General features: G+C 33.7%; 1 protein-coding gene across 1 annotated transcript in view; it reads left to right on the top strand.

The window, feature by feature from the left end:
- LOC132543360 (uncharacterized) overlaps nucleotides 1–26,340 on the top strand; it is an 81,249-nt gene that overhangs the window by 13,448 nt on the left and 41,461 nt on the right. Inside the window, exons 3-10 of the mRNA XM_060206852.1 lie at nucleotides 4,519–4,637; nucleotides 5,525–5,633; nucleotides 8,445–8,549; nucleotides 11,767–11,874; nucleotides 12,599–12,649; nucleotides 16,547–16,981; nucleotides 23,620–24,697; nucleotides 24,914–25,329. Coding sequence (XP_060062835.1) covers nucleotides 4,519–4,637; nucleotides 5,525–5,633; nucleotides 8,445–8,549; nucleotides 11,767–11,874; nucleotides 12,599–12,649; nucleotides 16,547–16,981; nucleotides 23,620–24,697; nucleotides 24,914–25,329 — 2,421 coding nt within the window. The remainder of the gene's footprint in view (nucleotides 1–4,518; nucleotides 4,638–5,524; nucleotides 5,634–8,444; nucleotides 8,550–11,766; nucleotides 11,875–12,598; nucleotides 12,650–16,546; nucleotides 16,982–23,619; nucleotides 24,698–24,913; nucleotides 25,330–26,340) is intronic.

Genomic DNA, 26,340 nt, shown 5'->3' with positions numbered 1-26,340 from the left:
TACAATTTGAGGTCATGCATGACAGACACTTTAAGAAACACATGGCAAGGTGATATAAACTGATAGTCTTTTTATGTAGAGTAAATTGGTTGGCTGATAGTTACATTAGACTGTATATCATACATGTTGAAGGTCTAATGGGTATGTGTTTGGAATCTCTAATAGAATGTATGTATTCTACAGTACAGAATGGCAGAAAAGGAGGAGGTTTCTTTATATTTATGTCTACCGATTTAGATGCTAATTACTTCCTAATATCAAAGGACTAAAAATGACACTCATCACTCATTTTATAGTATAGTGTCATGATGGTAACCATAGGGAGTGGCACTGCACACTTTTGAAATCATTAGTCATGCTGAAAGATCTTCCCACTGGTAATAAATAAGTCATTTTCAAATTAAACTGATTTACTTTGGTATTCATGGGTGATATAAATGTACACTAATGCACAATGTTATTATCATTCAAAGTTTTGTCGTTCATATTGACCATAAACACCTTAAAAAGGCTGTTCTTGGGAAAGAACCATGTGATGTAACAATACAAATGATAAGATATATGTTAAAATGTTGTGTATTTAGATTTATAAGATAGAACAATAATGTCAGTTATAAAAAGTATATTTGTATGCTTCATATTCAAAAGTAAATTGTGGTCCTTTAATACATATTGATAGCCTTCAGGTTAATTACTCTAACAGGACGTGTCTATTAGAATCCTTGGTATTAATTACAAAGTTTGGATGTCAACTGTTTGTTTACACAGGGTCATAAATCATCACAATGAGACAAATATTACATACTTGATATGAACAATAGAACAGGCCATGGATTTGTAACATATGGATATATAGTTGTTTCAAATCTGCTTTGTTTGACTGAAATATATATGCTCTTTGAAAAAAACCGCTCAAAATATAAATCAATATCTACCACTCAGAGAGTAACATAGTGAATAATTCATTGTGAAGATGTACATAGATCTTCCTGTGATCTACTCTAACAACATGAATACTTTAAATGAAAATGGCAATGGAAAACAAAAGAGTGACGTTTTTTCTAATGTAAAGCATTTCGCTTTTAGACATCATTGATATTTATCTATTTGTACACTGAAACTAGGGAGATTTTCATTAGTTTATAAACAAAGCAAACAAAAACGGCAAAGTCTTATCATACGTTACTCACTCTCCATTTCTGACATTTCCAGAAATATGCATTAATTACATTATATAATATGATAATATATCATATTATATGAATTATGAACAAAGAACAATAAAGAGTCTCACATTTATTTGTTCATTTTATCTTAATTGCATACAGCAAATTAACACAACAAATACAAGTATAGATTTTATTATCCATTTGTAATTTTCTGATCAACATTAGAACCTCACTCTCTCAGGCAAGACTATCTGTTAAGGGAAAAATCGTAGTTTGAAATTAATATTGAATTTTCTGTTAACATCAAATGTGATGGAAAACATCATACCCAAATTATGCTTTTATCACATTTCCAGGCTATTTGAATAGTATTGCTGGTCTTTCTGGGACCAGCCAATATTCAAGGTGTACACTGGCAAGGAAGTACAAGTGCAGACTCTAATGAGCCCTTGTACATTGGGATGTCAAGTTCTTTTGAACATTGAAGTATAGTGCTATTTGTGTGCTGTCACTGCAATTTCTTTGATCAAGATTATCAATTTATATTACCAATAACATCAACATTGTTTGATGTTTTGACATCAACTTTCAGTTGCCTCTTTCCCTTCAGTTGATGGTGAATGTCTGATGGTGATGAAATCAATATACCTAGGTGAAGCGTTTTGAATTTGAAGTTAAGCATTAAGAATGATACTATCAACAGAAGTATCCAAACTTGGTCTTCAAAACCTTGTTTGTAATTATGATCATGTTTCTAAGTTATACTAATTATAGGATCTTGGGTCTTTCAAAGAAGAAAATCAAATGTTTATGTAGGTGTATATAGACAAAAGTTTCCATAAGCCTTTAAAACCTTTCGTGTAATGTGTAGAAAAAATATTATCAAATTTTTCTATTGTGAAGTATAAGCTATTTCCCTGGATTAGACTTAGCATACTTTGAATAACACTATTGAATATTTCCACACAGTACAGTTGAGATTATTAGCTGGGAGAGCCTTATATCTTTTATTGTGACTTTGTGTTGATATATTGGCTTTCAGTTCAGTATTACGGGTGACAATAATGCGTCTTTGGTCGCAATAGCTGGGAGAATTCTTTACTCAATGACAACTTCCTGTCTGTCCACTGTAATGGAAATTCAGTTTCACCTTCAGTGGGTTTTAATTCTGTCAAAGTTCCACCTTTCAGCAGTGCATTATTTGATCATAATAATTCACAAAGCATAGATTTTAATATTTATTTGTAATCAAGTTGATTTAGCAATGTTGTTGGTTTCTTTATATTTACCATCACAACAGTCAATAATTACTTGGTATAAACCAGATATGTTATTGTATTTACAGTTCTGATATATCATGTAGATTTCATTATTTTCTATGTAGAAAAGAAAAACATTTTTTATTCAGTTTGATTAATTTCTTTGTCATATAGACTGGAGAAACATGTTTTGATTCTTGGTGATGTTAAGGTATCGTGAGTCACATAGGACGCCATTAAAAAGCTGTCACTTTAGATTTGGTAGGATCACACTGATTATGCTAGCTGTACACACAGTCATACACCAACTTTTATTTTTTACCCTGGTAATTCATTGGATTCTTCTGTTACTTTTATTTCCACAAAATTTATTTATGTTAGATTACAGTAAAAGACAGATTTCACGTTTAATGAGATACGATTGTAACAGCCATCACCCTGGGATTAAACTGTGTGATATTCAGTGCAATATTTATCATGGGAAAGCCATTATATGTGTTCCATGACTGACAAGTTTATTGTTTGATAAAATTGGATTTAAATCCCAATCGGGCACCTTAACATGGTGTTAAGTGGTTAACAGAGAGATTTCTATAGCTCACAAGTTGTGGGCTTGATGTCTGAAGACCTGAACACCTTTGTAAATACATATATGATAGTGACATATTAGACTGTGTGCTAGTAAAATGAATCAGTTGCATCATTACATCTCACTTATCACTGTGCATGGTGCGTTGTTCAAATGACTTATGCCATTAGTGCTGAAACATTTTCAGAATTCTTCATGTAAAGTTTGCAATGAGGTGTAAATGATGGTCATATGATATCGATTTCTCCAGATCCATCTCTTCATTTGATTCACTTTAGTGATGTGTTTTAGATGTAAATTACCCTGTGGTATGCAGTGACATAGCTGAGTTAGAAAAAAAAACTTCAATAATCAAGGAACCAAAATAGGTCAGGTGAATTGAATGCTACTAAGTTTGGTCGTATATTGGAAAATAATTCAGAATCTAGAATTTGATGAGAGAGAAAAAAGAAATATTTCTATCAAAATGTTTCCTTAACCAAAGGATCAAAGGAAATTGGGGATAAACAGGTTGATTTACTAGTTCTGGAACACCTGAATTTGTACAGTGGTATTCACATGGTAAATATAAAATCATTATTTTCAGAGATTCAGTTTTCTGAAAATGATATGTAATGTTAACAAAAGAAACGGGATTGGTTTGAGAATCAGTAATTGGGAAAACTTTCCCCATTTAGGGAATAAGTTTACCTTTTCAAAAAGTTGTACCATATTTCTGGTCTGTAAATCAGTGTACACCTGAGTATAAATCAGGGCCGGTTTATAGCAATTTTCACGATTTCATCCACATTTGAGTCACACTCTTTCTTATGAATTCATGATTTCTGTTGTTGACGTTTGATATACCGGTAATAGACAACGGGAGGCAGTTTATCAAGATTGCAGTATACACATAAATAAGATTTTTTTTGTTGCACTCATTGGAGGTCTCAACCTATCAATCCCAGGGTGCAATAGTCTACTGGAAACATCCGTCACACTTTCTTGCATATACAGGTGTGAAGAAACCTTGTAATTAGAATATATTACTGTTTCATATCAACGGGTATAATTAATTAAATCCATGGGAATGTTATTAGATTGCAATCTCCAAATTATTTAGTAGACGATTGCAATTAGTTCTACCCCATTTGTTTCAGTCACAAGCATGTGGTACTACAATTTTTTCCCCATTCTGCCAATTTGTTTTTGTTTCATCCATGTCTAAGCCATACTGGAATATAAGCTGCATGCCAAACTCAAAAGGAAAAGGCTGTGGCTCATAGGCCGGAAAATACAGTACCCATATATAAATAGATAATGAAACAGCATTGACCCTTGATAAATGCATGCTTAGTACCATAAATCATATTACAACTAGAAAGAAAATGATATTAACATGATAATGATTACTAACATACATTGATTCACTTTTCTTTTGTATCTTGCCGTATATCAGTTTCAAGGACATTTGTATCTGTAAAAAAGAGGTTCTCTTGATGTTTTTATTGAATTGTTTTAGCAAGAGGAAGAAAGGCAGGCTGAGGTGGATCATGAGAACAAGGTGCTTCTACAGAAGATGACCCACATCATGAAGAACAGACCAGAGATAGATAACTGGAATGAGTATGAGCCAAAGAGGTGAGTATCCTACACTGCTAAAGGCTAGTGTTTTTTACCCTTAAGATCCCCAACAGGTGAGTATCTTACACATGTAGACTAGTGTGATAACTACCTGAAGATCCCAAACAGGTGAGTATCTTACACTGATGTAGACTAGTGTTATAATTACCTGAAGATCCCAAACAGGTGAGTATCTTACACCGATAGAGACCAATGTTATAACTGCCTTAAGATCCCAAACAGGTGAGTATCTTACACTGATGTAGACTAGTGTTATAACTACCTGAAGATCCCAAACAGGTGAGTATCTTACACTGATGTAGACTAGTGTTATAACTACCTGAAGATCCCAAACAGGTGAGTATCTTACACTGATGTAGACTAGTGTTATAACTACCTGAAAAACCCCAACAGGTGGGTATCTTACACTGATAAAGACTAATATTATAACTATGTGAAAAATTCCAAGAGGTAGGTATATTTACCTTATGAAGGTGTAAGAATTATAGACAATAATGGTTTTCACATGGTGAAACACTTACCACTAGTCAACCATGTATCAGAATTCTAAATCTTTACTTGGTGATTGTTTTTCCTGATGAAATTATCCATGCCACTGTTATTCTAAATCATCATTAATTCCTTTCGGACATTCTGGTACAATCTGACAGAGCTGTACATTCTGACAGAGCTGCTTTCTTTACAACTGTTCTGAATCCTTTGCTGTATATCATTATCATTTTCATAGGACCATTCTAATGCAACAGTAAAGTCTGTACCATAGAATGCAATAGAAAATCTGGAGCACAGCAGGAACCTGGTATTTTTTGTAACGTGTGCTTATAGCCAGTGTCTCTAACTTAATGTCATTAGGTTCATAGCTAGAGCTACTGTTTTTTTTGCAGTTTAAATTATGGCAGTAGAGAGAAGATGTTACGTGAGATACAGATGCAGAACATTGGTATTGCCCGACGATTGGATCGAGCTCAGCCTGTATATAAGAATAAAGAATTGGTTAGTACTTTTCTCATTATGGTGTAGAACTGGTCATCGCTTTCCTGAAAGTCCATGTTGTTCTTCTTTCTTATAGTAACCATATTGTGACAAAGTCCATTTGATCATTCAAAGATAAACCATAGGGAAGACATGCACAAATATAAAATGTCAAAGTTGTTCTTACCATTGTCAGCCTTAAACACATTTCCTAATCAGACCCTAGGACTATAGACCATGATCCAGTTTCCCTATTGGCAGTCTTTAGCAGACTTTAGACCACAATCCAGTCTCCCTGTTGTCAATTGTTTCCAAATTTTAGAACATGAAGCAGTCTCCCTATTGTCAGTCATTACCAGGCTTTAGACCATGAACCAACCTCTTTATTGTCAGTCATTACCAGATTTTAGACCATGAACCAACCTTCTTATTGTCTGTCTCAGACTTTAGACCACAATCCAGTCTCCCATAGATCATAGAGCAGTCTCCTTTTTGTCAGTCCTTTCCAGACTATAGGCCATGAAGCAGCCCCCCTATTGTCAGTTGTTTCTAGATTTTAGACCATAAAGTTGTCTCCCTTTTATCAGTCTTTACCAGCTTCCCTAATGTCAATCTTATTAGTCTTTAGACCACAAACCTATCTTGCATTGTCAGTATTAACCTGACTTTAGGCCTTGATGCAATCTCCCTATTGTCAGTTGTTACTAGACTTTACATTATGAACAAGTCTCCCTATTTTCCAGAGTTTAGACCATGAACCAGTTTTCCTACTGTCAAAGTTTATTACACTTAAATTTAGACCTTTAACCACACTCCCTCTTGTCAGTATTTACCAGACAGTAGGCCCTGAACTATTTTCTGTCTTATCCTGGATCCCAATGGACCTCTACATTTGTGATTTATTGTAACACTCTTTTTTGCTTATAATTTATAGCATAGGTAACTCATTGAACTGAACTCTTTATTACAGATATACACACATTGGGTATGGATGTGAAAATCATTAGGCTATTGTTTGTTATCTCTAGTGCTAGTTTACATTTCAAATCAGTTACTCTTGTAAATGTTGCAGTATAGATAATTAGTCATGTAATTAAGGTATTGTATGAGCTCATGTATTGATCCCACACTGGATGGGATATCATAAGTGATACTCTACAGACAGGTAAATAACAGATTGTCAATAAAGCAAACACTTCATACCTGTATTCTGGTTTAAGGTATAAAGATATTTGTTGACATGTCTGTCCTTTCATAGGTGAGTGTTGATTTGTCAACCATACATACATGAAACAGATATTGATGCTGAATCAAGCCGTCAACACAGAATCTGAAATGTCTTATTTTTTTATCCAGTGCTGTACTGAAAATGTCAAAGGGATATTTACTCTACACAGATCATTAGCAGAGAGGGAGATGGGTCTAATAAACCCATCAAATAATATCTTACACTTTACTGTAGCTTATGTAAACCAAAACAACACAATTAACATACAATAATAATTCTTGAATGTTTAAAACTGTTGCAACACCTGAGTGTCAGCTGTCTTTGTGGTTTATCTAATCATTTGATGTTAGGGAGTACAACTCTGTAACATTGTAGTACGTGTATTTCCCTGATTGTATAATATTGTTATATATTATAGCTTGAAATCATTAATCAAAATTGAAGTTGTAAAGATTAAATTGCTGACATTGAATGAAAATTACAGTGTGTTGTATACAAATAGCCTACATTTTGAACTTCACGTGCATTTCTTTGACATTTAAACTATGTTTACTAGATAAAATGCTAATTGAAAGCAAGTTTTTTCTCTTAGTTATTGTCAAACATCTGCATAACCTTCATTTATTTATGAAAGTGTCTTGGTAACCTCACTCAGGGATATAGTTAGATACAAGAATGGCACAATCACCTACTCAGAATGGAATCAGAATTTTAAGCACAAATTGTTACATTGATGAGAGTTTATATTTTAAGTAAGTGCGAATGTCTTCCTTATGATCTAGTGAAAGCAACAAAGTACCGGTCTATACCCGTATTTAAAGGAGGTGGTGTCTTCTTTATCCCCTATTCTTGTTTAAGGTCCATCCTTGAAATGACCCAAATTGATAAACAAAATGGCGGAAGGTAGTGGTATTTTAAAAATGCGAAACCAACAATATGGTAGCATTTTGGTTATGTCAAAATTAAAAACGCAGACATTGTTATGCAGTAAATAGTTGTTATCTTTATTCCTTTAGTAGGCCTATATATATATTTGACACAGCTCTGCCAACAATGTATGAATTGTTTCAAAATATATTGTCAAAACCAAATTATTATATCATCGTCGAATTAATCCTTCACCTTTTGAAACAAACAAATGTTTAAAATAAGGAGAAAATTGATACTGAATTTATTTTGAAAATAAGACTCATATGTGACAGTTATATTGTCCAGTGTTGACTCCAGCTGTGTTTTACCAAAGATACCTCAGAATAGCATGTTTATGTATAAAAACAGAACAAAGTGTAATAAATATCACAGTACAACATACCTGTAATAATGTGAATATTTTTTTCCAGATACAACATAATTTGCTTACTTGAGCATTCTGATACATTTCATTGCTTAGTGACCTTGCTTTATTTCTGTGTGAGGATTATGTCTGTAAGATAAGAAAAACCCTATTGGGATAGTATTGCAATAGTCACTTGATTAGCTCAATACTATAGTAATAGTAATTTTACTATCGCAATATTATCCTGACAGCTTTTTTGGCAGCAATAGTCACCCCTGATTTATATATATATGTACTAGTATACATTGTAAATCTTATTCTTTTCAAGGAAAATGAATATCAGCAAAAGAGATACCTGCAGGCTTTGTGGGCAGAAAATGCTAAAGAGTTTGGCCAGGTTACCCCTAGACATCTTAAGTATCGCCAGTTAAAGGTAAGAGTCCTGCCTCTCTATATGTAGTACAGGTGCAGGCTGTAACATTGGTGATCGGTAAACTTGAGGGCATGGTGATAAGTGTTTTCTTACGTTAGACCCATACTTAAACATTCTAACACACGTACTCTGATGGGCTAGTGCCACAACATATGATAGAGAGTTTGGCACTTTTCTGATGTATACAGCCATAAAAGATTCTTATTAAATCCATGTCACTTTCTCTCTATTCTAAAAATGTAATGTTTGTAGGGACCTATTTGAATAACAGTGTCGTTTCTGTCCCTGTAGTCTTTCAGACCAACTGCTGACACTTTTACTACTAAAGTAAGTACCCAAATGATTCATGGTGTGTCTCACTACTGTCTATAAGCTTATCGTTTGAAAGTCAGAATTATTTATCATGTATGTCACATTTTTCAATGTTTATTTGTGATTGGTGTGAAGTAAATTTGATGCTGTGTATGATCCATGATGCTGATGCTGCACTGTTTGAATGTTTTCAACACTATGAGATATCACTGAGATTGGCCATAATGCTAAATTTAATTATAAGAATCAAGACACTTGCCTGTTGTGAATGATATGCAAGTTCTCACCAGAATCAAGGCTTCAGGATCATTAAACAGTCCAAAAATGTGTCTGTCAAATTCAATTGCCCAAATTCAAAGTAAGAATTTGTTGTTTGAAAATCACTTTAAATGAAGGTAAATGGAGACAATGATGATATCCAATGCATCGTTCTAATCTTTATTGTACTTTGATAAAGACTGTTTAATTATCCAGGGGCTAGAAAAGGAACTTTCATTGCAGGAAAATACTTCTGATTTCACTGAAGTGTGAAACATAACATTTAACCTGTGAAACAAATATGAAATGTTTACTAAAAATGTACACATTTTGGTCATACTGTTGCTGTATAAATAAGTTGTAATTGAAGATTGTCTACAAGTTTTAAGTTTGATTTGTTTTTTTGTTCAGTATGTCATGCCTTTCCTAGGTTATGAGGAGGTAAAACACATGTAACATATATAGGTAGATAGTGTCTTTATAAAGTAAACGGTATCATATAAACATATTATAGATAGCTATCATCTTTATCATAATTTAGAACATCTATATTCAGTTGTTATGTAAATAGGAACTTAATGCCTATTTTGTGTATTTGGAAGGTGTTAACTGAAACAATTGGAATTTTTTGTGTGTATTTGGAAGTTGTTTTATTGTGAAAATTGGATTGTTTATTGAGATAACATGATTGTTTATTGAGATAACATGATTGTTTATTGAGATAACAGGATTGTTTATTGAGATAACAGGAATGTTTATTGAGATAACAGGATTGTTTATTGAGATAACAGGATTGTTTATTGAGATAACAGGATTGTTTATTGAGATAACAGGATTGTTTATTGAGATAACAGGATTGTTTATTGAGATAACAGGAATGTTTATTGAGATAACAGGATTATTGATCGAGATAACAGGAATGTTTATTGAGATAACAGGAATGTTTATTGAGATAACAGGAATGTTTATTGAGATAACAGGAATGTTTATTGAGATAAAAGGATTGTTTATTGAGATAAAAGGATTGTTTATAGAGATAACAGGATTGTTTATTGAGATAACGGGAATGTTTATTGAGATAAAAGGATTGTTTATTGAGATAACAGGAATGTTTATTGAGATAAAAGGATTGTTTATTGAGATTACAGGATTGTTTATTGAGATAACAGGATTGTTTATTGAGATAACAGGATTGTTTATTGAGATAACAGGATTGTTTATTGAGATAACAGGAATGTTTATTGAGATAACAGGAATGTTAATTGAGATCATGGGATTGTTTATTGAGATAACAGGATTGTTTATTGAGATAACAGGAATGTTTATTGAGATAACAGGAATGTTTATTGAGATAACAGGATTGTTTATTGAGATAAAAGGAATGTTTATTGAGATAAAAGGATTGTTTATTGAGATCATGGAATTGTTTATTGAGATAACAGGATTGTTTATTGAGATTACAGGATTGTTTATCGAGATAACAGGATTGTTTATTGAGATAATGGGAATGCTTATTGAGATAACAGGATTGTTTATTTTGATAAATTAGTAGTCTTTTAATTGTTTGCTGACACGATTTGAGGATTATAGTTATATGAATGCCATTAGCATATGTTATCCCTGTAAACTGCTTATATTGCTTTTTATTTTTGCTTTAACATGGATAGGATAAGAGATAGATATCAAGTTAGTTAGTAGATGACCTGATTTGGTATATCAGTGAGTCACTTGGTGAGGTAACTGACTGTCACCAGGTTTTGCTGTGTCTACAAGGAATTCAGTTATAAATACTTCATCATCAGAACCATGAGGCATGGCTTTATGGTCATGATATGTGTCCTTTTGCTGAAGTGTTGAAAGTTTATTCTGTTTTATTTAAAATGACATCCTTTTACAAGTTTAGGTCACATGTGGTTAGTAATGAAGTAAAAGCAGGAGAAATTGTGTGCAATAAAGACAATCAATATTGATAAATATGCATGGCAATTACAAGTCATAAAAACAGTATATCTGAGTTTATGTTATTGCCAGGTAATATTTTATATATACTCTGTATACCCACAGTAGAACATTGTAATATAGACAAGAGAAAGCATGCCAGATAGTATTAGTAGCCAACATAATCTTATAAAAACAAAATTTTATGTGACAATGAAAACCTACATTAATTTTGATGTGGATGCATTACTTTTATGTTCAGATTCTTCAGCACAAAGACTGGTTTCCAGACAATACTTGTTATAGGAATGGTTGCTTTAACTTACAATTCAAGTTCTTGATGCAAGTTGTGAATTTGCTGTCCAACTGTCTAATGATTGTGATTACTGGATGCTGTTTTTTGAGAAATATGTTTCGTCTCTATACTTATTGCCCAGTATTATCATGCCTTCAATGTAGGCATCTTACACCTATAAAATGAGTTAGAGTGGCTACAATAACTGTATCATATGGTTTAACATATGTTAACATTTTTATATTTAACAATAACAGATATAATTTCTATCACATTCTGTAACACACCAATTATTATTATAATACTAATTCATGACATGGATAAGCTAGCTGTTAATATTATTGGAAACGCTGATATATATATATATGTTGGAAGTTATTTGGTATTACTGATATTTAATGTTGTCTTTTTCAGAAACAACATGAAGTTGAGGAAGAGGATGAAAATTATGACGATGAAGATGAACCCTTCCATCACCACAATGTCATTGCCAAAAACAAGGCGTTGGGCCTTCCCCCAATTGTAAGTGACCCCTAACAGCTGACCACTTACCTGTTTGATTCTATTGTTGATCTGATATAATGTCTGATGATCTGACTCAAGTCTGTATATCTACAGTCCTCAATTGATTACAGTAGCTACAGTCTGAGCTTGGTACTATGTCACCTCTACAGCAGATTGATCCATGCCCAGGTAGAATTGATCACCATGACAATCATTACCTTCTTGACCTTAGTGCAGATTTTATTGACTCGATCAGCTGTCTGTTATCTTGAAGCTAAAATATTTCAGAATTTTGAATATGAAAGAAAGGACTTCTGTTTTCATTTAGTTTTTTGCAGGTAATGAACAGATAACATTATCATTATGTGTAATTATCTGCAGGTGTAGACAGTATATTCTGATGAATGCTTACATTAATTCCAAACATTATACATGCAGTCTACATGATCCATTAAATTTCAGAAGTAATTTGACATAATCAAATATTTATCAGTTACTTAATTTAACTTATATTTTATCAACATGGTACACAATTTGCTTGTAATTTTAAATTCTGTAAAACACACAAAATATCTTAAATATATGTATTTTATTATAAAAAAAAACACTTTGATTTGTGTAGCATTAATTAGGTTACATGCAGGTATGATCCATACAGGTTTAGGTTCCTCCAGTGAAATAGACATGGTACATAGTACTGAAATAAAACCACTTGGCTGTATACTTTGTCATCTAATTTCAGGAGAATGGAAAATCAAATAGCAAACAGGTATATAATATGGCAGCTGAAACAGTTAGTGTTGTAATCCCCTTGTGCACCCGTCAGTACTGCCACTTGCATTCCTTTTTTTTAATAATTTTTTAGCAAATAGCTTTTTACATGTTGCACATTTTAAAACATGATATTTTCAAGCTTTTCACAACAGAAAATTGTTGATGTGAACATTGAAAAATGATGGAAAATTGGTAAAAAAGATTAAATTGTTAAAAAGATAATAGATATAATTGAGAGACCCAGAGAATTTTGCACCTTGTTTATTATTTTTCAGTAAAGGTAGGTTAAATTGACCAGATTTAATGATTTTCCATTGATGGACTATCCATTATATACAGAAAATCAACGACATCAGCAATATTTCTGTGGAAAAGATTGATCTTACTGCCTTTCCTTTGCCATGACAACTAGCATCTATTGCACTATATCATACAATTAATTAGCTAATAATAAATGTTAGATGGCATAGTCTTATGAATACCTCAGGTGGTCAGGAAAAAACTACTATTTAGTCATCTTAAAGGGTAAAGTTGGCTTAAATTTCAACAATGGACTTTTACAGAACATGCAGATACGTGCTAAATTCAAAACTTTGATATTCATCATGGATCAAACAGTTGTAACATAATTCATCAATATTTCATTACTGTTTTTAGTCATCAGTTATCTTCTGCAGATTAATGCAGTGATTCCAAAGTAAGTGAACTTAATACCATGAAATAGCGATCAGATGGTCTGAAATTTTACCAGTGTATCAACATGAAAATTATCTAATTATAGGTAAAGGTCCATACTCAAAGAACAGGTTTTCTTACAGGTACCAGCTTATAATATGTAAAATATTTGTTTGTCACTTGGGTTATATGTATAATTTTCTTACAAAAAACAACATGAAATTAGAGACCAGATAGCCGTTAAGGCCTATATAGAACCCTTATGAACACATACATGTATGCAACTTAGTTTCTATAAGTGGTGGTTTTAAATTATGCATGTGCGTTACATATGTCTTCGAGCATTGTTAAGTCAATGCATGCACATTTCCATAAACACTCATTTAAATGATTCCATACTGAATTAATGGGTTATTGGATGGGAATAAATCTTGATTTAACAAAACTTAACCAAACACTTTTAATGTTTCCAAAGTTCTGAAGAAGAGTAGTAATAGTTTGGTGTCTAACTTCTCTATGGAAGATGTAGTAGTGATAATGCTCCAAGTTGTGGAATGTAAGCAAAGCACATTTGACATGTATAATTCATAAATATATGATAGTGAACATGTTAAAAGCTATGTAGTACTATATTGTACATTTGAAGTGTACATGTTAAAGGATATATAGTGCGATACTGTACTTTTAAAGTGTACATACAGTAGTGTAATTTTGTAGTGTATATATGTGATAGGTTATATAGTACTGTACTGTTGTAGTGTACATGTTATAGAATATATAGTATGTCCCATTTAGAGTGTAGTGAAGCAATGAAAAGATATGACAAACACTTGCTATTTTTAAGCCCGTCAACATGATCATCAGATGGTGGACTGTTCAGAGAGTCCTGTCCTCCAATATTCATCCTTATACAGTTACTATAACACCCCTCCCCCACCCCCACCCCCTCCCCAGCAACTAAATTGGGAGTGGGGATGGGGTATACTGGAATTAGTTTGTCTATCCATCTATATGTAGAAAGTGTTGTCCAGACAACTCCTCCTAGACTTGTGGAGTAACTTCAATGAAACTATACAGGAATGTTGGCTAACATGTGTAGATATGCATGCAGGGTGTTTTTTTTTCAGCAGAAATTTTGGTGGCTATGATAACCAGGTCACTATAAACAGGTTTTTATGGAAAAGATTTGTCTGGACAACTCCTCCTAAACCTATGAACCGATTTCAATGAAACTATACAGGAATGTTAGGAGCCATGTGTAGATGTGTATGCAGGTGTTTTTTAGTAGAATTTGGGTTGCCATGGTAACAGTTTTTTTTTGTAGCAGCCATAATTCATCAAATTTCATAAATAAGTTCCTGTCAGTCCTGTGTTGTACCCTTTTGATTTTGGTATTGATCAGAAAAACAAGATGGCTAACAGATGGCCATCTTGAAATTTGATAATGAAAGCCTGTTATCACTATTATTTTCAGAAGTACATGATGGATCATATGAAAGTTTATATTTAGGTTCCCCTTGTGTTGTACACTTTTGATTTTTGGATTGATATAAAAACAACATGGCTGACAGGCAGTTGTCTTAGATTTCCATTTTCACAGGTCTCTTTATATTGATATTGCTCACACCCGTTATATTTATATTGATATTGCTCACACCCGTTATATTTATATTGATATTGCTTGTAGGCTGATTTGGCTGTAAATCTTTCTGCAATGATGATAACTGCTTATCTTGCTTAATAGGGAAATGCAATTCTTTGCTTTTAGATCTAAGGCATTTTTGTTTCTGGTATTCCAATATATTTTATCTGAAACTTTTGATATTGTTTATCTTTCGTTTAACATATATATATTTTTTTTTATCGGATTTAATCTGTTTAGCGTAAGTAAGGTTCCATGCTCTTGAAAAGTATTTCAATACCTATTTTGATTGATTGAAAATTTGACCAGTTTGCAATTTGCAAATAGCCTCACATTCACTGCTGTGGTTTCTCCCCATATATACTCAACAAAAAAAGAAACACACACTTAAATTATCCAATCAATAGCCTATGGTATATTGGGAAATTTGTACAAATTTTTATATCAATTGGAGGGACAAGTCTACTCTTAACAAAACTATGGAAGAAAAGTCTATGTGATGTCACATGTGTCATGAGTAGATACTCAATGTGGATACCTGTGAAAAACAAAATCACACTTCAGTACCTGGTGTGGGCACCTCTTGCATGAATCCCTGCATGGATTCTTCTGTGCTTTGAATTTGCCTGAAGGAAATGGTGTTTCATTCGTGTGTTAATGCTGCGATCAACTGGGCACAGTTAGCTGAGGGGTTTTGATGTTTCCTAATACGCCTGTCCAGCTTATCCCACAGATGCTCAATGAGAGACATGTCGGGGCCATTCCAGAGACTGAACATTGTTTGCCATGCGAAAATCACAACAGACTCTGGCAACAAGTGGTCGAGCATTGTCTTGGTGGAATATTTGTTTATGATGTCTGAGAAGTAAAACGACATGTGGTTGGAGGATCTGGTCTCTGTATCGAACGGCATTGAGATTTGGATATAGGACCACATCCGAATTGCTCTACCACTCTGAATTTGCGTTAATCTTGGTATCTTGGTCAATAGTGAAAGCAAAATGCCAATGTGGAAAATTAATGTGGCTGAACTTGGAGTATCCATTGAAATTATTTGTGGCTTGGCTTGATCACGCCATGTGATTTGGAAGCTCACAGAGTCAGACAATGACATTGTCTCACTTGATGAAATACCTGACCAAACATTCTGTTATTTCCTTACAGCTAAGGTATACTGCAGTGGGGAACTTTGTGCGTTTCTTTTTTAGTTGTGTATATGTTGTAACACTGACGTTGGATAATAATTACCCGGGTATTTCAGTTTTAATTGATGTACATAATTGGAAACAAATCAAATTATGCAAATTGTTTTGATTACTTGATATTTGAATTTTAGTGAAAAGAATGGTAGATTTAACACTTTTGTAATACTTCAAATTAGGTGTTGAATTTGTGAGTAGCTAATAATGGTGCTCATGACATATACTAGGGTATGTTTTGGTTTATGTTATATGTTATATATATGTGTAGTTTTTATTACATGTGTAATTAATGATAGTTTAGGAAAAAAATACCTGATGAATTATTCTATATTATACAGGACTTCTCATGAAAATTTCTGTTTGTTATAAGCATGTGAACTGGTTTCTTTTTTGGTAGAACATAAGATATATGAAGGAGACTGGAGGATCAAGTTCAGACCCTTATAAGCAAGGCAAAGGACCTGAGAAGCTGCCTCGCCTCGACAGAAAGGTCAGTAAAGATACTAGGCCTGTAAAATCAGATAATTTGGTGGAGGTCAACTCCAACAAAGATGCTGATTCAACAAAGAAAACTGAATCAGCTAAAACAGTCGAAACAACTAAGAATGTTGTGCTAGGATCAACAACCTCAACTAAAAAGACGCGTTCCCCTAGAAAAATGGATTCTTCCAAAACTGTTAATTCAGTCAAAACAGTTGTATCAACAACTTCTACCAAAAAATCTGATTCAACCAAGAAGGTTGAATCAGCAAAGATGAATGATGACTCTTCAACTAAAAATGCTGATTCAGCTGGTAAGGGTCTTGCATCTGCTAAAACCATCAAGTCATTGGTGCGAGCTGATTCGCCTACTAAAACAATTACATCAACCAAAAGAGAGACCTCGCCTGTCAAAAGACAACATGCCCTCAATTCTGCTAAGAAAGAAGATTCCTTCTTTGATTAAAACCCATAGGTTATAAGTTTATATAGACTTTGATAAATCAGAGCTAACGTTACTGTTAAGTTGGGTAACTATTGATCTTAAACAGCGATTAAAAAACCTAGTAACAGCGATAATGTGTACAGAAGTCACATTCGCTCAACTTTACAATGTGATCAGATTAAAAGAACAATTTTTTTGAATCTGACTGATAAATATTTGCTGAATAATAGAACAATAAAGTAAGGTGTGCATGAAGGAAACTTTAGGATGGCTATGTAGAATTAGGTGTGGATCTGTAGTTAAAGGGCTCTGGTTTTCATTTCAAGTATATTGTATACTTTATCATATACTTCTTGACAATCTTTTTTATCAAATAGCTTGCAAACATTGTGTGTTGTTTATGAATATTTTATATATTTTATCAACTTCAGATGTGATATATTATTTGCATTGAAATTCTATGTCATTTTCACCAAGAGTATCATATGATTAAATGTTATATAAAATCAGTCATACAACAGAATCTCTGTAGGTAGTGTTATATAGAGTCAGTCATACAACAGAATCTCTGTAGGTAGTGTTATATAGAGTCGGTCATACAACAGAATCTCTGTAGGTAGTGTTATATAGATCTATAGATAGTCATACAACAGAATCTCTGTAGGTAGTGTTATATAGAGTCAGTCATACAACAGAATCTCTTTAGGTAGTGTTATATAGAGTCAGTCATACAACAGAATCTCTTTAGGTAGTGTTATATAGAGTCAGTCATACAACAGAATCTCTTTAGGTAGTGTTATATAGAGTCGGTCATACAACAGAATCTCTGTAGGTAGTGTTATATAGAGTCAGTCATACAACAGAATCTCTGTAGGTAGTGTTATATAGATCTATAGATAGGTAGTGTTATATAGATCTATAGATAGTCATACAACAGAATCTCTGTAGGCAGTGTTATATAGAGTCAGTCATACAACAGAATCTCTGTAGGTAGTGTTATATAGAGTCAGTCATACAACAGAATCTCTGTAGGTAGTGTTATATAGAGTCAGTCATACAACAGAATCTCTGTAGGTAGTGTTATATAGAGTCAGTCATACAACAGAATCTCTGTAGGTAGTGTTATATAGAGTCAGTATTACAACAGAATCTCTGTGAGTAGTGTTATATAGAGTCAGTCATACAACAGAATCTCTGTGGGTAGTGTTATATAGAGTCAGTCATACAACAGAATCTCTGTAGGTAATGTTATATAGAGTCAGTATTACAACAGAATCTCTGTGGGTAGTGTTATATAGAGTCAGTCATACAACAGAATCTCTGTGGGTAGTGTTATATAGAGTCAGTCATACAACAGAATCTCTGTGGGTAGTGTTATATAGAGTCAGTCATACAACAGAATCTCTGTGGGTAGTGTTATATAGAGTCAGTCATACAATAGAATCTCTGTGGGTAGTGATAAAGAGAATCAGTCAATTAATAAATTTTCTGTTCTAACTAGTCATATGTCAATTCTAGGTGAAGCGGGTCATAATAAAACACCTTAATTGTACACTAATGAGGCCAACAATCATCTGATTGTCCGTTGTGTAAACAATCACCACCCAAGTGCATATTAATATGGTTTTTTATGAATGTATTGTTTAACTTTGGTACACATTGTATTGAGTCCATTACAATTGATGTACATTTTGTGAACAGATGACTGAATAATTGATTACTGCATTGTTGATCTTTGTGATGGGCATAGCGTTCAATTATGTTTGTGATGGGCATAGCGTTCAATTATGTTTGTGATGGGCATAGGTTTGTTTAACATGAAACATCTCGTTGTTCTGTCTTTCAGTAGAATTACTAGGCAATAGATCTGGAAGATGTGGAAATTTCTGAGCATGTCAGGAATTTACATTTTTATATTTTAAGTGTAACTAAAGAATATTGAATAAAATTCAGTTGGCTTTGTTTAAGTGATCTGAATTTATCTGAAATTTGTTTTGATGCTTGCATTATCAAATGTCAAAGTAAATATAATATGAAATAGTTTTTGATAAAATTTTTTATATTTTTCTTCAATTTTTAAAATTAATTTTTGGTAATGTTTCATGTGATTCAACAATGAAGCTAAATGTTAGACGGGATATAAAGATGTCTTGGATACTTACAATAGTAATCATATATACATATCTAAACCATGGTCTTATGGTTACATTTGTTGTTACAATGTATTAGTGGTTTATAACTGCTGTGTTAACGATATGTAATGGTTACAATTGTTACTACCATGGTAACAATATGTAATGGTTACATTTGTTACAACCATGGTAACAATATGTAATGGTTACATTTGTTACTACCAATGTTTACATCTGTTACCACAAGTCCTGTGGTAAAAATGTCCTACCCATGCACCATATTGCTATGGTTATTTTTGTTACTACCTTGGTGGTATATATACTGTGATGTAATATTGTGTTGTGTGATGGTACAGGGAGAACTCATGTACTTACATCCAATTCTATCCCAGTCTAAACAAGCTGACAAAAAAACCTCACTAAATGTAAAAAATACACTAGTTCATGAACACATCAACGTGAAGACATTAGAACATGAACATGTGAAAGAGAATACACAAGAACATGAATGTAAGTGACTGGAGTACATGATCATATGTATATGTATGTGAAGTGATTACACTGGAACATGGTCGTGTGAAGTGATTACACTGGAACATGGTCGTGTGAAGTGATTACACTGGAACATGGTCGTGTGAAGTGATTACACTGGAACATGGTCGTGTGAAGTGATTACACTGGAACATGATCGTGTGAAGTGATTACACTGGAACATGATCGTGTGAAGTGATTACACTGGAACATGATCGTGTGAAGTGATTACACTGGAACATGATCGTGTGAAGTGATTACACTGGAACATGGTCGTGTGAAGTGATTACACTGGAACATGGTCGTGTGAAGTGATTACACTGGAACATGGTCGTGTGAAGTGATTACACTGGAACATGGTCGTGTGAAGTGATTACACTGGAACATGGTCGTGTGAAGTGATTACACTGGAACATGGTCGTGTGAAGTGATTACACTGGAACATGGTCGTGTGAAGTGATTACACTGGAACATGGTCGTGTGAAGTGATTACACTGGAACATGATCGTGTGAAATGATTACTCTGGAACATGATCGTGTGAAGTGATTACACTAGTATGTAGATAATCAAGATAAAATAAGATGAGATCTATTACATATACTGTCTTATCTTAAGTACAAGGTTTTTTTATTGTCAGTAGATTTCCAGAGACATATATGATAATATTCCATGGCATTAGAGGAAGAAACTGCTTGTCTTGACTAGGATAGTAATTGGGGTTTCTTTTAGTATTACACCAGGTGATGGTATAATTGTAACAAAGATGTTCCTGAGGAGATGTAAATATTTACTACAAACAATTTCCTTCTTATGGGAGCAAGAAAACACTTTAATTTCCTAATTTTCATATTGAAAATCTTCATTGTCATGTTTGATATTTTTCTATATTTATAATTTTTTTCCTTTTTACACATATTACTTACATGCAATTTTTAAGATAGTTCAACTCGCTAGCGGTGAGCATTGTAAATTCCACAAACCTTTCACCGGAGGCTTGTTGTCTATACCTTGAATTGTCAGTGAAAATTTAAAGTATTTATTAAGTATTGAAGGGAATTCTGATAGTACCATTAATATGAAATTGTCTGCTCCTGCAAAGTTGGTCTGTCAAATAATCTGATAGAGATCTGTTTAACATTCATAGACTCACTCTCAACAGAAAACTAAAACTAAGTCTTGTAAGTAAATAACCTCAGTGTACAGTATCTTACTAATCATGTTGCACATTTTCCCATTGTGTTGTGTTAATGTATCTAACAAATCTAGTTCATATATAGATATTAACTAACACCTTTCATCTTGAAAATCAAATTTTCATAATATAGATTTTGTTTTCCTCTTTTCTATCTTTCTATCAAAAGTAATGAGAAATTATGAGACATATATACAACAAGTTCAGATCTAATAGCTGTAGAAAGTTTTCTTCTTTTAAAAAAAGTCCTTGATCAAAATTTGAAATTTGAAAGAAATCTTGATTTTCAGAATGTTTAATGCTACTAACAAAATGCAGTAACTGAGACAGTTCTAGACCATCTTTTCATTGTGTAGTTGTAGTGCAGTCAAATTACCAGGATTTTCTACATGTTTTAGCACTGAGAATTAAGAGAGCTCCGCATTCTAGGAAAATTTGTTTACAAAAAAAAAAAAAAAAATTGGCTGATGTAATCATGCACCTTGGTGTTGTAATTCTGTTGATTGGCAGTTCCTGGATATATCATTCAACATGTACTTGTACAGGTATATTTGTTAACAAGATACCATAGGGATCTTATACTGAAGTGTTGTGGCCAGATTAGAAAACAAATATTTCCACCGATTAATATCATTATCTTTCATGATTAGGCCAAACTGTTCTTTACCAAGTAATTGCACTAGAAAAATGACATTTTTAGGTAATTTCACCAGAAAAATGACATTTTTAGGTAATTTCACCAGGAAAATCACATTTTTAGGTAATTTCATCAGAAAAATGACATTTTTAGGTAATTTCACCAGGAAAATCACATTTTTTATAGGTAGCTTGTGTAGTGTATTTCATTTCTGTTTTCATTCTTCATGTGTTTCCTCCTAACTTATCTGTTCTTTCTGTGTGCTGTCCCCTCTGTCAGCAGAAGGACGACTCTCCGAGCGTGTATCGCGGCACTCACACGGTGCAGGTTGTGGGCGCAGACCAGGTAAACTAAGCTACATTATCCAGGTGGATATCCAGCATGTCAGACAGCATCACTCTAAGGCTATAGAGATCAGGGCAAAGATATTTTAGGAAGTCTTCATGTTATACAACACATTTGTTGAATGTTTTGTCTTTTAAAACAAACATGTATTTTAAACTTTATTAAGAAGTCTGTTAAAAAAAGAAGAAAAATCCTTGTTAATTTTTAATCTTGATTAAATATAAATTAACTTTGACATTTTGAAATTGAAAGTTGTATTCTCTTTTGATCTTTGGAGCCTGCATGTTGTAAGGAATCATTGTGAGCTAAAATTGTGCTACATCAAGGACATCTGTGTTAGATATAAGTTGATAATCAAATAAAACAATAGCAACAGAATGAGATTTAAGTGAATGCATGATATTAATGCACAGCTTTTGACTTGCTGCACTGTACCCAGTCTAGCTGCCTTCACTTAAGGAATATGATCAGAAATCTGTTGACAATCTGTAATTCAGTAATTTCTGTTATATATACATTGATGAAGAATCTGGATGGAGTGTGTAGTCAGAATTGTGACAAGTAGCCAAAAACATGAACTGTAAATCAGAAATATATATGAAGACTGATATAGAAACAGGATAGAGTGGAAATTACTGTTATATTTCATACTGTGTTACTGATCCCAATCATTCTAATGCAGTCATTATCACAGCCTCTGCTTAGCTATCCATTGCATTTAACAATCACATCATAGTCATAGGATACTAATCTGTACTGCGCCTTTCAGATACTGTTTTCTCTCATACTGTTATCATCAAATTGTTGACATTTAACAAATTTTCTGTTTATCTAAACTAAAACCCTGAGTAATTTTTAAGAAATAATTTTAATATGTATTGTGAAAAAATCACAAACCTATGCTGTCTATTGATCGACTGTGTGATGTAACAATACCAGGAGTGGTCTATCATCAAAAGACGAAGAAGTGTTGATGGTAAATGGTTTCTTGTCAAAGATTAATTACATATTGTTAAGTATGATGGCTGAATGACTGATTTTAGAAGTTCTACCCTCCTCTCCTACTACTTGTTGTCCTGGCTGTTTTTTTTATGTGCAGCACTGAGGATTAATTGTATGTTATTGATGTTGACACTGCTTGTCATCAAAGTCTTCCTATTGTTATTGTAACATATCACTTATCATACCATGGTGTTGGTTGTATAATATATTATTTATGTTGTATAGAATCTATACAATCATTGTGTTGTATATATATTCAAAACATTTGTATTTATTTTACCTATTGGCATGATATTGACTTGAGTCTTGTACATTTAGACTGTGAATTTCAGCATTAACATTTTATAATGTATATAACAATACTGGTTTGATACACAACATTTTAGTGTTACATACAGTGTACTATACATGTTTCATCATCAATACAGCTTATAACAATATGAAATAAAAACTGGAGGGAGATTATATATTGTTCTTTGTTTCACTTTTCTACTTTGTTGAAAAGTTGAAAACTGAATAGATGATAAAAATTGGTGGCATGTATGTTAGGTAAACTTAGATATTAATGAAAATGCAAATGTTCATTTAAGTAGAATCATGTTTTGAATTTGAGATAAATGAAATATTTTGATGCATTATACTGTTACACTAATGTATCCTTCCATTTTAACTTGATCTTTTAATGCTGCTTGGACGTCCCATTAGCCCGAAGTAAAACCTCTTCGATCAAATCCATGTAATGAGCACCAGTGGAGATTTGAGGTTTTATCCCCTATCATGTCCTATAACAACCATATGAAAATGTATATTCCACATAGAATAGCTAAATATCAACCCAATCATCGTAGACAAAGACTCACAAAACATAGAGATAGGTCCAGGGGGAAAGGATTCACTCAGTCCAATCCTGTAGGAAGTGTTTGTCCTAACCAAGTTAAGACAGGGAAAATAGTGATAACCTGCCCTGGCCCACTGAGAATGGAGCAGGATATTAATCCTTATCCAGGCTTGGTAAGTAAGGGAGTGGAGACTCCCCATCACCTGGCCAGGAGGAAGGAAATGGAAAGTATTCATAATGATGCAAAAAGGAAGGCAAATGCAATGAGTACTCATAATAAGCATGCAAGGAAGCCAGTGAGCACTCAACTCAACCTGGTAGGAAAGGACAAAGTAGTGAGTACTCATCCAAACCAAGTAGGAAAGGGGAAAGCAGTGAGTACTCATCCCGACCAAGTAGGGATGGGGAAAGCAGTGAGTACTCATCCCGACCAAGAAGGGAGGGGGAAAGCAGTCAGTACTCATCCTGACCAAGAAGGGTTAGGGAAAGTAGTGAGTACTCATCCTGACCAAGAAGGGAAGGGGAAAGCAGTGAGTACTCATCCCGACCAAGAAGGGAAGGGGAAAGCAGTGAGTACTCATCCTGACCAAGAAGGGATGGGGAAAGCAGTGAGTACTCATCCTGACCAAGAAGGGATAGGGAAAGTAGTGAGTACTCATCCTGACCAAGAAGGGAAGGGGAAAGCAGTGAGTACTCATCCCGAACAAGAAGGGATAGGGAAAGTAGTGAGTACTCATCCTGACCAAGAAGGGAAGGGGAAAGCAGTGAGTACTCATCCCGACCAAGAAGGGAGGGGGAAAGCAGTCAGTACTCATCCTGACCAAGAAGGGAAGGGGAAAGTAGTGAGTACTCGTCCCGACCTATTAGGAAGGGACAATCCAATTGTACGTCCAGATAAAAAGGGGAAGTCAGCATTAAACCACAATATCATGTCTACAGATCACAGTATTGAAACACAATTTGCCAAACTAAAACAGCTAAGTGTCAATAGTTTGAACCCCCACCAAGTGATACCTGCAATAGGTTCCTCTTTTCCAGAAGATTTACATAAGAATTCAATACATATTGACTCAAAAAATGAAAATAAGACATTAACTGACTTTGAAAGTGAAAAAAATACAGATAATGTTGTTGATGATGTAATATATTTGTCTCCATTAGTCAATAGTGAAAGTGTTGATATAGGTAATATTGAATCTGGGTCTGCAGAATCTGCACTGTCTCAAGTGGAGAGCAGTGATGATGGGGAAGGGTTTAGGATTGGGGTGTCAATAAAGGGGATTGATGAAGACAGAGTGCAATACATTCAAGTGAGTAACAGTGATCAGGCTCTTGAGCAACAGAAAGACAGGGAAACTTTGAAGCAAGTCATCAGCTCAACAGAATTGTCATCTGATCTAATGGCAAGTCAGGGCGTCAAGAAATCAAAGCAACTAGTGAGAATGGATTCAGGAAATTATTACCAGCCAGTTGGTGATAGCAACAGTATGACAAAAGGGTATGAGCAGTCAGGCAACGGCCTATCATCCTTGTCCTTCCTGACCAGGTCAGAGGGCAGTTTGGGACGAATGGAGAAGGCAAGACCCCCTGGTTATATCTGCATGTTTTGGTATTGTGTGCTACTGTGTTTCTCTACCTCTCTCACTGCACATGCCTTGTCAAACAGTTTCTCATATAATGATTTAGTTATACTTATCATACAATACAATATAACGCTCCAAGAAACCATCTGGTTAGCATTTATTTAAATTTCGAAAAAGTCTGATTAGGGACTTTGTATTGAAACTGAATGGTATTGTGAGATAATGTTTGACAGGGCGGAAAAGTGTCAGAGATGCTGGTGATGAGTGATAACTGATTTGCTGTTGTGTATGAAACTGTCTTTGAAACTGTAAGATGTAACAAACTTTGTGAAAGTGGGGCAGATTCAGCTTGATATTTCTTAAATATCTTTCAGAGTTTGGCATCAAAACCAACACAATATCTTATAGCCACATTATTATAGTGTTTTAGTTTTTCTGTCAAAATACAGATGATGAACTCAAAATTACTTACACTAATGCATGTAGATAGATCTTTGTGTTCCTTGACCTTTACACTGAGAAAACAAAACAATTGAACAAGAAATGGCATTAATTGCTTTAAAAAGGAAACATCTTTAAGTTATTATCTGCACACAGCATATTTTTCATGAAATTTGTTCTCTTTTACAATCCTTTCTTTTGTCACCTTCATACCATTCCCCTAGGCACATTACTCTATTCCTCGCCAACAAATTCTGGAGGAAGTTCCTGTCTATAACCATAACTCTGGAAATGTTGTCTGTGACTTATAAACCATGTAAATATGTGATATTCAGTATATAATGTGTTTGACAGTAACCATCTAAGTTAATGATCAACCTTTATCTTACCCTACAGTAAACACACATAGCACCCATTCATCATCATATCTTCTGGGTTTTGTGAACTGCACAAGTATAGCACTTGTTCCCTGTAAAAAAATAACAATTTGTTAATTTTTGTTAAGAAATTGAAATAATTGTGAAAATAAACTTAAAGGATTCATCAGAAGGCTCAATTTTACCA

The sequence above is a fragment of the Ylistrum balloti genome, unplaced genomic scaffold (genome assembly GCF_031769215.1).
Source record: "Ylistrum balloti isolate Yb309-2 unplaced genomic scaffold, AGI_CSIRO_Ybal_v1 Utg369754, whole genome shotgun sequence".
NCBI classification, from domain to species: Eukaryota; Metazoa; Mollusca; class Bivalvia; order Pectinida; family Pectinidae; genus Ylistrum; species Ylistrum balloti.
Note: the sequence above shows the minus strand (reverse complement) of the source record. Positions and strands in the feature narration are given on the sequence as shown.